Source organism: Cylas formicarius, unplaced genomic scaffold, assembly GCF_029955315.1.
Source record: "Cylas formicarius isolate icCylForm1 unplaced genomic scaffold, icCylForm1.1 PGA_scaffold_7__23_contigs__length_41026272, whole genome shotgun sequence".
In the NCBI taxonomy this organism is placed as follows: domain Eukaryota; kingdom Metazoa; phylum Arthropoda; class Insecta; order Coleoptera; family Brentidae; genus Cylas; species Cylas formicarius.
This window is the reverse complement of record NW_026844352.1, coordinates 1781971-1794602: the sequence shown is the minus strand read 5'-3', so window position 1 is coordinate 1794602 and position 12632 is coordinate 1781971. Positions and strand designations below refer to the sequence as shown.

The following is a 12632-nucleotide window of genomic DNA, read 5'->3' as shown; positions in this document are numbered from 1 at the left end:
TCATGATATCCATGAAAATTATAATTTGAGATTATTAATTAATGATGGGGTGGCTGCAGACAGATGCTATGGTATTTACGAATAGACCTCATTGACCTCTAACTTTGATAAAAATTTCAACCTTCTGGGAGAAACGTAGATAGTTTAAAAAATTAAAACTTTAAAATTTTTGAAGAAATACATGATAAATACGAAAATAATAAAATGCAAATATTAACCAAAAAGGGGAGGTTGGGGGGACGTTATATTATCTACGAATAGACCTCATTGGTGTGTATCTTTTGTGAAAATTTCAACTTCCTCGGATTCATATGGGTTGAGAAATAACCTAAAAACCTCAGTTTAAATGGAATAATCGGCTTAAAAATCAATAATCAATTTTGAATGTTTTATATCTTATTTGTTTATAATTTTGAGAGTTTGAAATTTATGTGGTAGATACTTTGGTCCTTTCTCTATAAAAGGATACTGAAATGATTTCCACAAGTTATACCGTTTGTCGTCAGGAACGGTTTTTTCATAGGGTTATAAATTTATATTGAATAATTAATTATATTTAAACGGAGGGGGCTGGAGGGAACTTTATGGTATCTGTGGATAGATCTCATTGCCCTCTATCTTTGATAAAAATTTTAACCTTTTCGGAACAACGTAAGTATTTGAAAAAATTAAAAAAACATTATAAATGCAGGGTATACGGGAAAATGGGTTATATTGATAAATCATCGATAATTTATGGATATTTTCAAAAAATAATTACAAATTCGAATTTCTCGTCCTCGAAAACCCCCCCATGCAAAATTTTATCCAGTTTTGAGAAATCACCTCGAAATCGCATTTCGAGCTCGGCCCGAAAATCGATGGTCGATATTCAAAGTTCAATATCTCGCTTATTTACAATTTTGAGAATTTGAAATTTATACGTTTTATACCTTGGTCCTTGCTCTATCCGACTATATCAAAAAGTTTCATCCAAGTCGTATCGTTTGCCGTGGGGAGCGGCTTTTGTGGGAGGCTGCAAATTTTTTAAAAATGCTTAATTGCAATTAAATGGAGGGGGCTGGGGGGGACTTTTTTATATCTTCGGATAGACCTCATCGACCTCCATCGTTTGATAAAATTTTAATCTTCTCGGAGCGACGTAGGTAGTTTAAAAAACCAAAAACATAAATTTTTGGACAAAATCACGACCCACTCATGAAAATTTGAATCGAGGTCGATGTTAACCGATCCGGCTCAAATTTGGCACGAAGATAGGGGGTCGGGGGGGTATTAAAAAAAATAGTCAGTTGTTTAATTATAACTTTCTTAGTCCTTCCGGGGGACGAAATATTAACAAAAAAAAGGATTTTTTTCATAAAAGGTTTAATATTTCCGTTATTTATTTCTCTATTAATTTAAAAACCTATACATTATAAACTTTGGTCTTTTCTCTATTTATTGATACCAAAAGATCTTACACAAGTTGCATGGTTTTTGGTCGGGAACGGTTTATGTCGGAGACTGCAATTTTTTAAAAATTAGTATTAATGATTATTTATAATTAAATGGTGAGACCTGAAGAGGACTTTATAATTTTTATTTATAGACCTCATTGACTTCCATCTTTAAAAAAAAAATCAATCCCTTCGCAGTAATGCAGGTATTTAAAAAAAATAAAAATTTGAATTTTTGAGGAGTATCACGATATCCATGAAAATTATAATTTTAGAATATTAATTAATGATGGGGAGGGCTGGAGACGGACGTTATGGTATTTACGAATAGACCTTATTAACCTCTAACTTTGATAAAAATGTCAACCTTCTAGGAGAAACGTAGATAGTTTAAAAAATTAAAAATTTAAAATTTTTGAAGAAAAACATGATAAATACGAAAATAATAAAATGCAAATATTAACCAAAAAGGGGGGTGTTGGGGGGGACGTTATAGTATCTACGAATAGACCTCATTAGTGTGTATATTTCGCAAAAATTTCAGCTTACTCGGAGCAGTACGGGCCGAGAAATAACCTTAAAATCTTATTTTAAATGGAAAAATTGACTTAAAAATTAATAATCAATTTTTAACGTTTTATATCTTATTTACTTATTATTTTGAAAAATTGAAATTTACGCGTTAAGTACCTTGGTCCTTTCTCATCTAACGATATCAAAAAGATTTCCACAAGTTTCACCGTTTCTCGCCAAGAGCGGTTTATACATAAGGCTGCAAATTTTTCAAAAATAATTAATAATATTTGAATGGAGTGGGGTGGGGGGAGTTTTATGGTATCTGTGAATAGACCTCATTGACCTCCATCCTTGATAAAAATTTCAAGCTTCTCCGAGCAACGTAAGTATTTTAAAAAATTAAAAATCTAAATTGAAGTTGAAGCATTGTTATTTCGCGTTCGTTTGGTTATGATTTTCGATGGTTACGGTAGACATGACATTTTTGTACCCCGAATACTTGAGTCAAAATCGAAGCGATTTGCAGCGAAGATTGCAAAAAATCAAATATCATCAGGTTTTACATGCTGCCGTTGAAATCGTCGACGTAGCTGAAAATGAAAACAGCAATTAGCTGAACTTATCGTGTTTATAGTTCCTGGATTACGTTGTTTCAAGTGCTAGACGTTAATCGTGTCGGACAGCTGTCTAAAACTGTCAAACTCGTCTCTGCTCAATAAACTGAATGCAATGCGTCCCGAAATGATAACACCGAATTCTACGTCCAGAAGAGACACCAGTTTTCTATATAAACGTATCTCAAATATTGAAAATTATTTCGTTAATGACTCTTTATTTGACTTTTCGATTCACTTTTAGAAAAAAACATTTTTTGTATTCGTAATTTAACTTGGAACGCTTTGATTAAGTCAAAAGCCTCGTATTCTCGTATAAGCTTGATAAATGTCATTTTTGTTTATTTATAATTTCTTTCGCTATTTGATTAGTAAATTTTACAAAACAAATTAAGACACAGAATATCAAAACAGTTATAAAGGAAAAAGTAAATATCGAGTCAATTATGACCCGGTTTCAGTCAGGTGAAGGTTAAGTAGAGTAGGTAAAAATTTTAAATTTAATTTAATTTAATCAGATAACATAAAAAAAATTGTGTGGGTGCCAATAAAAATTGGTTCGCCATCGCTCGTCTAGTGGGTTTAAGTCAGGCGAACAAGCTGACCATCTCGACCGATCCACTCGTTTGCAAAATGTCCACCTGAACAAGCTGTTATAGTTATTAGGGTACTAATTTCGAGACACTCTGTTGGACTCGCCACATTGAACTTTGTCAGACATCTTCTGATGGAAACGCGCAATATGGTAGTTCAAATTATTTCTCCTCTGATAACTCCTCGTGCAGTCCAGGTAGGGACATTTATGAATCTCCCTCTTGCTCTCTTCAATGTGAACCAAGGCGTGTTGAGACAGATTCGCTTTGGTTGAAAAAATCTTACCGCAAATTATGCACTTGTTTACTAAAAATATAGTTTAGTTAGTTACCCAAACTGAGCACTTGTTTTACCCTTTTTAACTGTGCATTCCTTTCGTCGGGGGGAACAAATTTCGGACCACCTACTAAAGCTTTTACCACAGTCGCAATTATAAGTCTGATGATTCCGCAAGTGCTTATGAAACTTTTGATAGTCCGTATCTGAAAGAGGACATAGATGGCACCTTAAAAAACATCGCAAAAAAAATGAAAACTCAACAAACCTACTCACTCGAAGGGAGCGGGGCTGCCATGAGAACACCTGTGTTGTTGCAAGCGGAACTTCTTCTTGAACGATTCGTCGCAGTCTTTACACTTGAAAGGCTTCTAGTCTGGGTTGTGGCTTCTGTTTAAGTGGCGCTTTAAATTGTATTTATGGTAAAATACCATGCCGCAGCCTTCAAAGGTACACATAATTTGCGTCGAGACGACCTTATCGTGACTAATAGATCGGTGCCTCTTTAAGTGATGCGAGTTTGTATAACTTTTCAAACAACCTTCAAGGTCACATCTGAACGGTCTCTGCAAATGGCCAATTGAATATTTAAAAGAGCCACAAGATTAAATACCAACCTCCCCGGTGTGTGTTCGCATGTGAGTGGCGAGTTTTCCGGGCCTGGTGAAAGACGCACCGCATCCGGAAACTGTGCAAATGTGGGACTTTTGCAAGGAAGGATTCGCCACCTGATCCGTGGCCATAATTTGAATCGATTTGTGTCAATTTCGCCGTCCCACTGTTCGAGGTAACAGACAACAATTATTTTTTGAGGTTAAGGACAAAATAAAAAATTCGAGGACACACTTGCCAAATCATACCACAGAATAAAAGAGGGAACGAAAATACAATTTTTGCAGTGATGCCGTCAAAGACCAAGTTTTAGGACCGCTTACGCGAATACAGGTAGGTAGTTTAGGCCCCATTAGCTTTTCTTCGAATATAAAGGACCAGTGTACATCGAGTGCCAAATAAAACCATCCGCTATACGATCTATAAATCCCTAGCACAAAAGTTTCGTACAAAAGGTTTTCTACTACTGAAGATTTAAAATATTATAATTTTGTTAATACAGGGTGTCCCAAACAAAAATAAATAATTAAAGTTTATAGACTAACTAAACAAACTAACAAATTTGAATAAATAGATCTATAAAACAAAAAAAACAGAACCAAATAACAAAAAAAAAAGCACTATATTTCTTTATCCAATACTTCAGCTGCGACTATTTTGAGGATATGGTTGTCAAAATACTTTGGATTATGCAAAAAATTGACCGGCCACCTAGCATACTCAATAAGCAAAAAGTAAAAGTTACCTAAGTAGTTATCAGCATAAAAAGTAAGAAAAAATTGAAATTGCATTAAAATTTTAGACAAGAACAGCGCCCATTACTTAAAGATATCTATTTTAAAAGGTCAAATTGTAAAATAAAAATCCCTTTGGTTTAGCTTAAACAAACGCTGCTTAATTTAAAGATACGGGACGTACATCGGTTGCTAAATCCATACAGGACACATGAATTCCTATGAATCCGGTCAATTATTGTTTCCAAAAAAATATAGGTTAAAATTTTATCGAAGGGTCTACTTTGAGACAAAAATGGCTCATGTCAAGTATTTTTGCCAAAATGTATAACCAAACTAATATCTAGGTCGCTCGCTTGCTCCAAGAACTCTAGTCGTCTTTCAGTTCAACAGGTACATTCGATTGCCTCCAAATCTGCCTAGAGGTACATACTGAGTTGAAGGAAGTAAGGCACCTTCGGCATTCCTAAAATTACGTTAACATAATCGAAATTTATTAATACTTAATAGTTTCAGTTGTACAGTGTAATGTCCTACACATTTCTACAAATATTTTTATTACTAACAATGGGGTCGCGTCGTTTATGCGCCGTGATTCGTTTCGCGCGCGCGCTACGTTATTCGAGCTTAGCCTAGCCTAGCCGACGACTAGAGTTATTTAATAACGTGTAGATTATTTTTTTAAAAACTATTTTTATACTTTTTTAAATAAAATATTTTTTACGTTCGCTATCTATCTTTCTGCCTTCGAAGTGCTCATCTAGTGCTATGGGCAGGATTATTTTATCGCAACAACGGAACACCAATAGGATAAGTCACCTTAAGTACATTGTATCAAGTAAGGTCTCAAGAAAACTGAAAAAAAAAGGGCGAACGCAAAAGTTTTTCTTTTACGTTCGCCATAAAATTTTCTGTCTTCGAAATGCGGATCCTCTAGTACTAAGGGCAGGATTATTATCGGAACAAAGGGACACCAATGGGATGAGTCACCTTAAGTACATTGAGGGTACTAACGACGGTCGCTAAAAGCAAGTAAGGTCTCAAAAAAAACTGTTTAAAAAAAAGGGCGAACGCAAAAGTTTTTCTTTTACGTTCGCCATGTACCTTTGTGTCTTTTTTCCCTGTTACAGGGGTCTCGTCACACTGACAAGAATCCACTAGGAATGGTGCGACCACCGGCGCACATTATTTTTAGCCTTTTTGGCTTAGTTCGGGAGTGCGGTTTCTCTCGTTTTATATATATATATAGGACTTTTTTACGGAAGAGCATCCATTCGCTTTGGACGTAAAATTTTTCTGACAAGGGCCGGTCTATCCGAACGAAGTATGGTATTCGGACGACCTGCGTCTTATTTTCAACTTGTATCTCTACGGAAGAGCAGAGTGGTCTTCGAAGTCAAACTTTTAATTTTTAGGGCCGGTCTATCCGAAAGAACTTTTATTTCCAGACGACCCGCGCCTAACTTTTAACGTATATGTATATACGTTCTCGGGCGAAAATCCTTCACACCTTGTCGACGATAAGCGCAAAGCTAGGTCTCGCGCTTTTAGCTCGTCCAGGTACCCGACATGTCTCCGCTTGCACTGACTTCGTACGTATAAACGTCCGTGTCGGGTGCGAGAAATTATCGACTCAGCGAGTACAAAGTACAAGTTATTTTTTTAACACTACAACGATCCTAATGATTAAGTACGGTCAACTTTCCGAACACATCGACGACGTCGGAACATATCGGCGGTTCGGTTCGAAGACCTCGTTAAATCATTCAATCGGTGGTAACGACGGGCGGTGTGTACAAAGGGCAGGGACGTAATCAACGCGAGCTTATGACTCGCGCTTACTGGGAATTCCTCTTTTTTGGGGAACAATTAGGAACCCCAATCCCTAGCATGAAGGATTTTCCGCGGGTTACCCGGGCCTCTCACCCAGAGACTGTGCGCTGATTCCTTCAGAGTAGCGCGCGTGCGGCCCAGAACATCCAAAGGCATCACAGATCTGTTATTGCTCAATCTCGTGCAGCCAAAGGCCGCTTTGTCACTCTAAGAAAAGTTGGTCCGCAGACAGTAAAAATTAGCAGGCTAGAGTCTCGTTCGTTATAGAAATTAATCGCCCGATTAACTAAAAACGGCCATGCACCACCACCCACAGAATCAAGAATGAGCTGTAATCTGTCCATCCCTTCGGAGTCCTGGAAAGGCGGGGTTTTCCCCTTTCGAATCAAATTTGCTGCAGGCTCCACTCCTGGTGTTGCCCCTCCATCGATTCCTTTAAGTTTCAGCTTCGCAACCATACTTCCCCCGGAACCCAAAATCTTTGGTTTCGCGGAAGCGTCCCGCCGAGTCAACTTCGGCGGATCGCTGGCTGGCATATTTACAGTTAGAACTAGGGCGGTATCTGATCGCCTTCGAGCCTCTAACTTTTGTTCTTGATCAATGAAAACGTTTTTGGCAAATGCTTTCGCTTCCGTCCGTCTTGCGACGATCCAAGAATTTCACCTCTAACGTCGCAATACGAATGCCCCCATCCGCTCCTATTAATAATTACCATGCGAAAACCAACGAAACGGACCCGAGGTCTTGTCCCATTATTCCATGCATTCTGTATTCAGACAAAATTTTAGCCTGCTTTAAGCATTATAATTTGTTCAAAGTAAACGTACCGGCCCACCTCGATACTCCGTGAAGAGCACCGCGGCAGGATTGAGTCGGACCGAGCCAAGTCCACCGGCAGGAAGTCTCGCGACGCGCCAGTTGAAACCGCGAATAGTGAACCGGCGGCGCGAGACACAATTCGACTACGAACTTTTTAACCGCAACAACTTTAATATACGCTATTGGACTTGCCCTCCAATTGATCCTCGTTAAAGGGATTAGAGTGTACTCATTCCGATTACGGGGCCTCGAGAGAGTTCCGTATCATTTTTCGTCACTACCTTCCCCGTGCCGGGAGTGGGTAATTTGCATGCCTGCTGCCCTCCTTGGATATGGTAGCCGTTTATCAGGCTCCCTCTCCGGAATCGAACCCTGATTCTCTGTTACCAGTTACGACCATGGTAAGCTCGGAACCTACCATCGATAGTTGATAAGGCACATATTTGAATTATGCGTCGCCGGTGCGAGACCGTGCGATCAGCTTCAAGTTATTTAGTTTCACCCAGTTTTGATCTAATAAAAGCGGTCCTTTCGTTACCGGTAAGACATCTGCTGCTTGTATTAGCTCTAGAATTACCACATTTATCCAATTAATTGTGGGTACAATCTAAGGAACCATAACTGATTAATGAGCCTCTCGCGGTTTCACTTTAATTCGGCTGAAAACATGCAATCTTTGAGACAAGCATATGACTACAGGCAGGATCAACCAGCTGTTCTTAATATCACGCGCGCCGCCGCCGCCACGCACGGCGACGATCGGGCAAACGCGTTAAATATTTTTAAATAGAACCATACTTGGTGGTTAGAGCGTACGAGTACAGAAAGGAACCCTTCCCGACACCATACATATATTATTCATTCGTTATTAAAGCTTTAATATGCGGCGCGTCGAATCGATGTGACTCGCAACGAACGTCGATCGACGGAAATTTTCGGACATTCTCTCGATCACTCTTCGCTAGATTGTAAGCGACACGAGATTTCTTGAAAGAAACGTTCCGGATTTGTATATAAACTCGCTCGGTGAGAGGAGAGTTATCGCAAATTTTTCAAAAGAAAAATAATCTGGCGATCGCTTTTGAACCGCGAAGTGCCAAATCTTACTTTCAAACACCCGCTAAGTTCGCGATCTAGCTGTATAAGGTGCGGAGCCTTAAAATGATTGCGAACGCTCGAGCAATCGCTGCCACGAAGACGATCCGCCGGCAAACGAAAAACGGTCTACTTTCTCGTACCGACGAAGGAAACCAATTTTTCTTCAAAAATGGAACCAACGATACGAAAATGTTAAGCGAGCCAATTAATCGCGCTAAACGGTCGACTCGAAGGCGATCTAACGATCGGAAAAGCACTTTGCTCTGCGAAGGGAGAAGTGTCTATATGCACGACGCGGCGGTCGCGCTCGAGACCATCTCACCTATTATAGGTAACGGACCATTCCTTAGTCTTCGGAACGGTTTATGTAAAACACGCCTAATAACGGCGGCCGCCAACGTCGTAGAAATCTGAAATTCGAGTGAAGCTTTCGCTTTGATTCCGCTAAATTATAAATATTTTTGAAAGTTTTTTTTATTTGTTGGTTTTGTTAGCTGACCGTCGGTGCCAACTAACCAAAATAAACCAAAACTATCAATTAAAATAAACAGTAGTGTTCTTGTTATTTGTTTCGAAAAGCGCTATAACCTAACGTACCGCACTAGCCGTACGCGCGTGAGAGTGCGCGTACGAGTAGGCGTGAGAGTGGTCGTGCGAGTAGGCGTGCGAGTTGTCGTGCGAGTAGGCGTGCGAGTGCGCGTGCGAATGCTCGTGCGAGTTGTCGTGAGAGTAGGCGTGCGAGTGGTGGTGCCAGTACTGGTGCGAGTGCTCGTACGAGTGTTTGGTTTGTGCGAGTTGTCGCACGAGCACTCGCAACAATCAAATCGAAAGCTTCACCCCAATTTCCGACTTCTATGACGCTCGCGGCTGCCGTTATTACGCGGGTTTTACATGAAACGTTCGGAGGACTAAGGAATATTCCATTACCTATAATAGGTGAGATGGTCTCGAGCGCGACTGCCTTGTCGCGTGTGTAGACTCACTTCTCCCTGCCATAGGAAAATTTTTCTTATCTATATATCGCCGTCGATTCAAGCTGACTTGACGGAGCGAATGTTAGGAAAATTTTCGTCGATCGACGTTGGTCGCGAGACATTGGTCGGCACGCTGCATGCACGCGCCGTTTCGATTGTTCGCACTTGCGTGGTGTAAATAGACATCTCCATCGAGAGGCAACTTTTTCCTTCGAGTCAAGCTGACGTTCAAGCTGACGGTCCGAGCTTTAACTCGGAGCCCGTCTTTAAAGTCTTCGACGCAGCGGTTGTTCGAGCAAGGAAAATGGCCGAGGATCAATGTCGGTTGCGAGACACCGTCGGGCACGTTGCCGGCACGTGCCCTTTCGGTTGTCCGCACCTTCAGGTATCCGACAGATGGGTGATGGCTTAGAACGTTATCACGTCGATGTGTAAATAGTCATCTCCACAGAGAGGCAACTCTTTCCTGATCGTTAGATCGCCTTCGAGTCAAGCTGACGGTCCGAACTTTAACTCGGAGCCCGTCTTTAAAGTCTTCGACGCAGCGGTTGTTCGAGCAAGGAAAATGGCCGAGGATCAATGTCGGTTGCGAGACACCGTCGGGCACGTTGCCGGCACGTGCCCTTCCGGTTGTCCGCACCTTCAGGTATCCGACAGATGGGTGATGGCTTAGAACTTTATCACATCGATGTGTAAATAGTCATCTCCACAGAGAGGCAACTTTTTCCTGATCGTTAGATCGCCTTCGAGGCAAGCTGACGGTCCGAGCTATTACTCGGAGTCCGTCTGTATTGTCTTCGTCGTACCGATTGCTCGAGCGTCAGGAAAATGGCCGAGGATCAACGTAGGTTGCGAGACACCGTCGGGCACGTTGCCGGCACGTGCCCTTCCGGTTGTCCGCACCTTCAGGTATCCGACAGATGGGTGATGGCTTAGAACTTTATCACATCGATGTGTAAAAAGTCATCTCCACAGAGAGGCAACTTTTTCCTGATCGTTAGATCGCCTTCGAGGCAAGCTGACGGTCCGAGCTATTACTCGGAGTCCGTCTGTATTGTTTTCGTCGTACCGATTGCTCGAGCGTCAGGAAAATGGCCGAGGATCAACGTTGGTTGCAAGACACCGTTCGGCGCGTTGCCGGCACGTGCCATTTCGGTTGTCCGCACCTTCAGGTATCCGACAGATGGGAGATGGCTTAGAACTGTATCACATCGATGTGTGAATTGACATCTCCACGGAGAGGCAACTTTTTCCTGATTGTTAGATCGCCTTCGAGTCAAGCTGACGGTCCGAGCTTTTACTCGGAGCCCGTCTCTATTGTCTTCGTCGTACCGATTGCTCGAGCGTCAGGAAAATGGCCGAGGATCGACGTCTACTGCGGGACACGTTCGGCACGTTGCCGGCACGAGCCGTTTTAGTTGTCCGCCCATTCGTTTTATCCTATGGGAGATGAGTGCGATCTGTCGAGCTTAGGATGTCTTGTCGCTCAAACAAGACCCTTTGATCGACGGAAGGAAAAATGGCGAACGTAATTGGAGAACTTTTTCCTTTTGCGTTCGCCTTTTTCATGTATTTTCTTTTAGTTTTCAGAGCGTAATCGAGGCGAAGCCAAGTGCCGTGGGCTTATTAAACGGCGCTGAATCGTGTGTCAGTTGGTGACCTTGGAACATGGGAAACTAGAGGAATTCAATTTGGAGGCTCAACTTGGAAGATTTTGAGTTTCGATTTGGTTATTGGAAAGTTTAAGGAAACAGCGAGGGTTTTTAGTCCGTAGGCGGAACCCGTGATGGGACCGAATCGGGCACTCTCGGTGACCATTTTGGCCGGAGTCTTTTGAAGATTTTCCCCCGCTATAAAAATACCAAAAAAAAAAAGAAAGTTTTGGTTAGTTTTGGTTAGTTTTGGTTAGTTTTGGTTAGTTTTGGTTAGTTTTGGTTAGTTTTGGTTAGTTTTGGTTAGTTTTGGTTAGTTTTGGTTAGTTTTGGTTAGTTTTGGTTAGTTTTGGTTAGTTTTGGTTAGTTTTGGTTAGTTTTGGTTAGTTTTGGTTAGTTTTGGTTAGTTTTGGTTAGTTTTGGTTAGTTTTGGTTAGTTTTGGTTAGTTTTGGTTAGTTTTGGTTAGTTTTGGTTAGTTTTGGTTAGTTTTGGTTAGTTTTGGTTAGTTTTGGTTAGTTTTGGTTAGTTTTGGTTAGTTTTGGTTAGTTTTGGTTAGTTTTGGTTAGTTTTGGTTAGTTTTGGTTAGTTTTGGTTAGTTTTGGTTAGTTTTGGTTAGTTTTGGTTAGTTTTGGTTAGTTTTGGTTAGTTTTGGTTAGTTTTGGTTAGTTTTGGTTAGTTTTGGTTAGTTTTGGTTAGTTTTGGTTAGTTTTGGTTAGTTTTGGTTAGTTTTGGTTAGTTTTGGTTAGTTTTGGTTAGTTTTGGTTAGTTTTGGTTAGTTTTGGTTAGTTTTGGTTAGTTTTGGTTAGTTTTGGTTAGTTTTGGTTAGTTTTGGTTAGTTTTGGTTAGTTTTGGTTAGTTTTGGTTAGTTTTGGTTAGTTTTGGTTAGTTTTGGTTAGTTTTGGTTAGTTTTGGTTAGTTTTGGTTAGTTTTGGTTAGTTTTGGTTAGTTTTGGTTAGTTTTGGTTAGTTTTGGTTAGTTTTGGTTAGTTTTGGTTAGTTTTGGTTAGTTTTGGTTAGTTTTGGTTAGTTTTGGTTAGTTTTGGTTAGTTTTGGTTAGTTTTGGTTAGTTTTGGTTAGTTTTGGTTAGTTTTGGTTAGTTTTGGTTAGTTTTGGTTAGTTTTGGTTAGTTTTGGTTAGTTTTGGTTAGTTTTGGTTAGTTTTGGTTAGTTTTGGTTAGTTTTGGTTAGTTTTGGTTAGTTTTGGTTAGTTTTGGTTAGTTTTGGTTAGTTTTGGTTAGTTTTGGTTAGTTTTGGTTAGTTTTGGTTAGTTTTGGTTAGTTTTGGTTAGTTTTGGTTAGTTTTGGTTAGTTTTGGTTAGTTTTGGTTAGTTTTGGTTAGTTTTGGTTAGTTTTGGTTAGTTTTGGTTAGTTTTGGTTAGTTTTGGTTAGTTTTGGTTAGTTTTGGTTAGTTTTGGTTAGTTTTGGTTAGTTTTGGTTAGTTTTGGTTAGTTTTGGTTAGTTTTGGTTAGTTTTGGT

The 12632-nt window shown here is 40.1% G+C and overlaps 1 protein-coding gene across 1 annotated transcript; it reads right to left on the bottom strand.

Annotated features, from left to right (window-relative positions):
• Nucleotides 1-3153: 3153 nt before the first annotated feature.
• Nucleotides 3154-4221, bottom strand: LOC132704386 (transcription factor IIIA-like). Its single transcript, XM_060674353.1, has 5 exons — nt 4054-4221; nt 3812-4002; nt 3514-3665; nt 3252-3466; nt 3154-3207 (listed from the first exon to the last, which is right to left on the bottom strand). Exons 1-5 carry the CDS (start codon nt 4177-4179, stop codon nt 3154-3156), a joined length of 738 nt encoding a protein of 245 aa, XP_060530336.1. The 5' UTR covers nt 4180-4221.
• Between the last annotated feature and the right edge of the window lie 8411 nt (nt 4222-12632).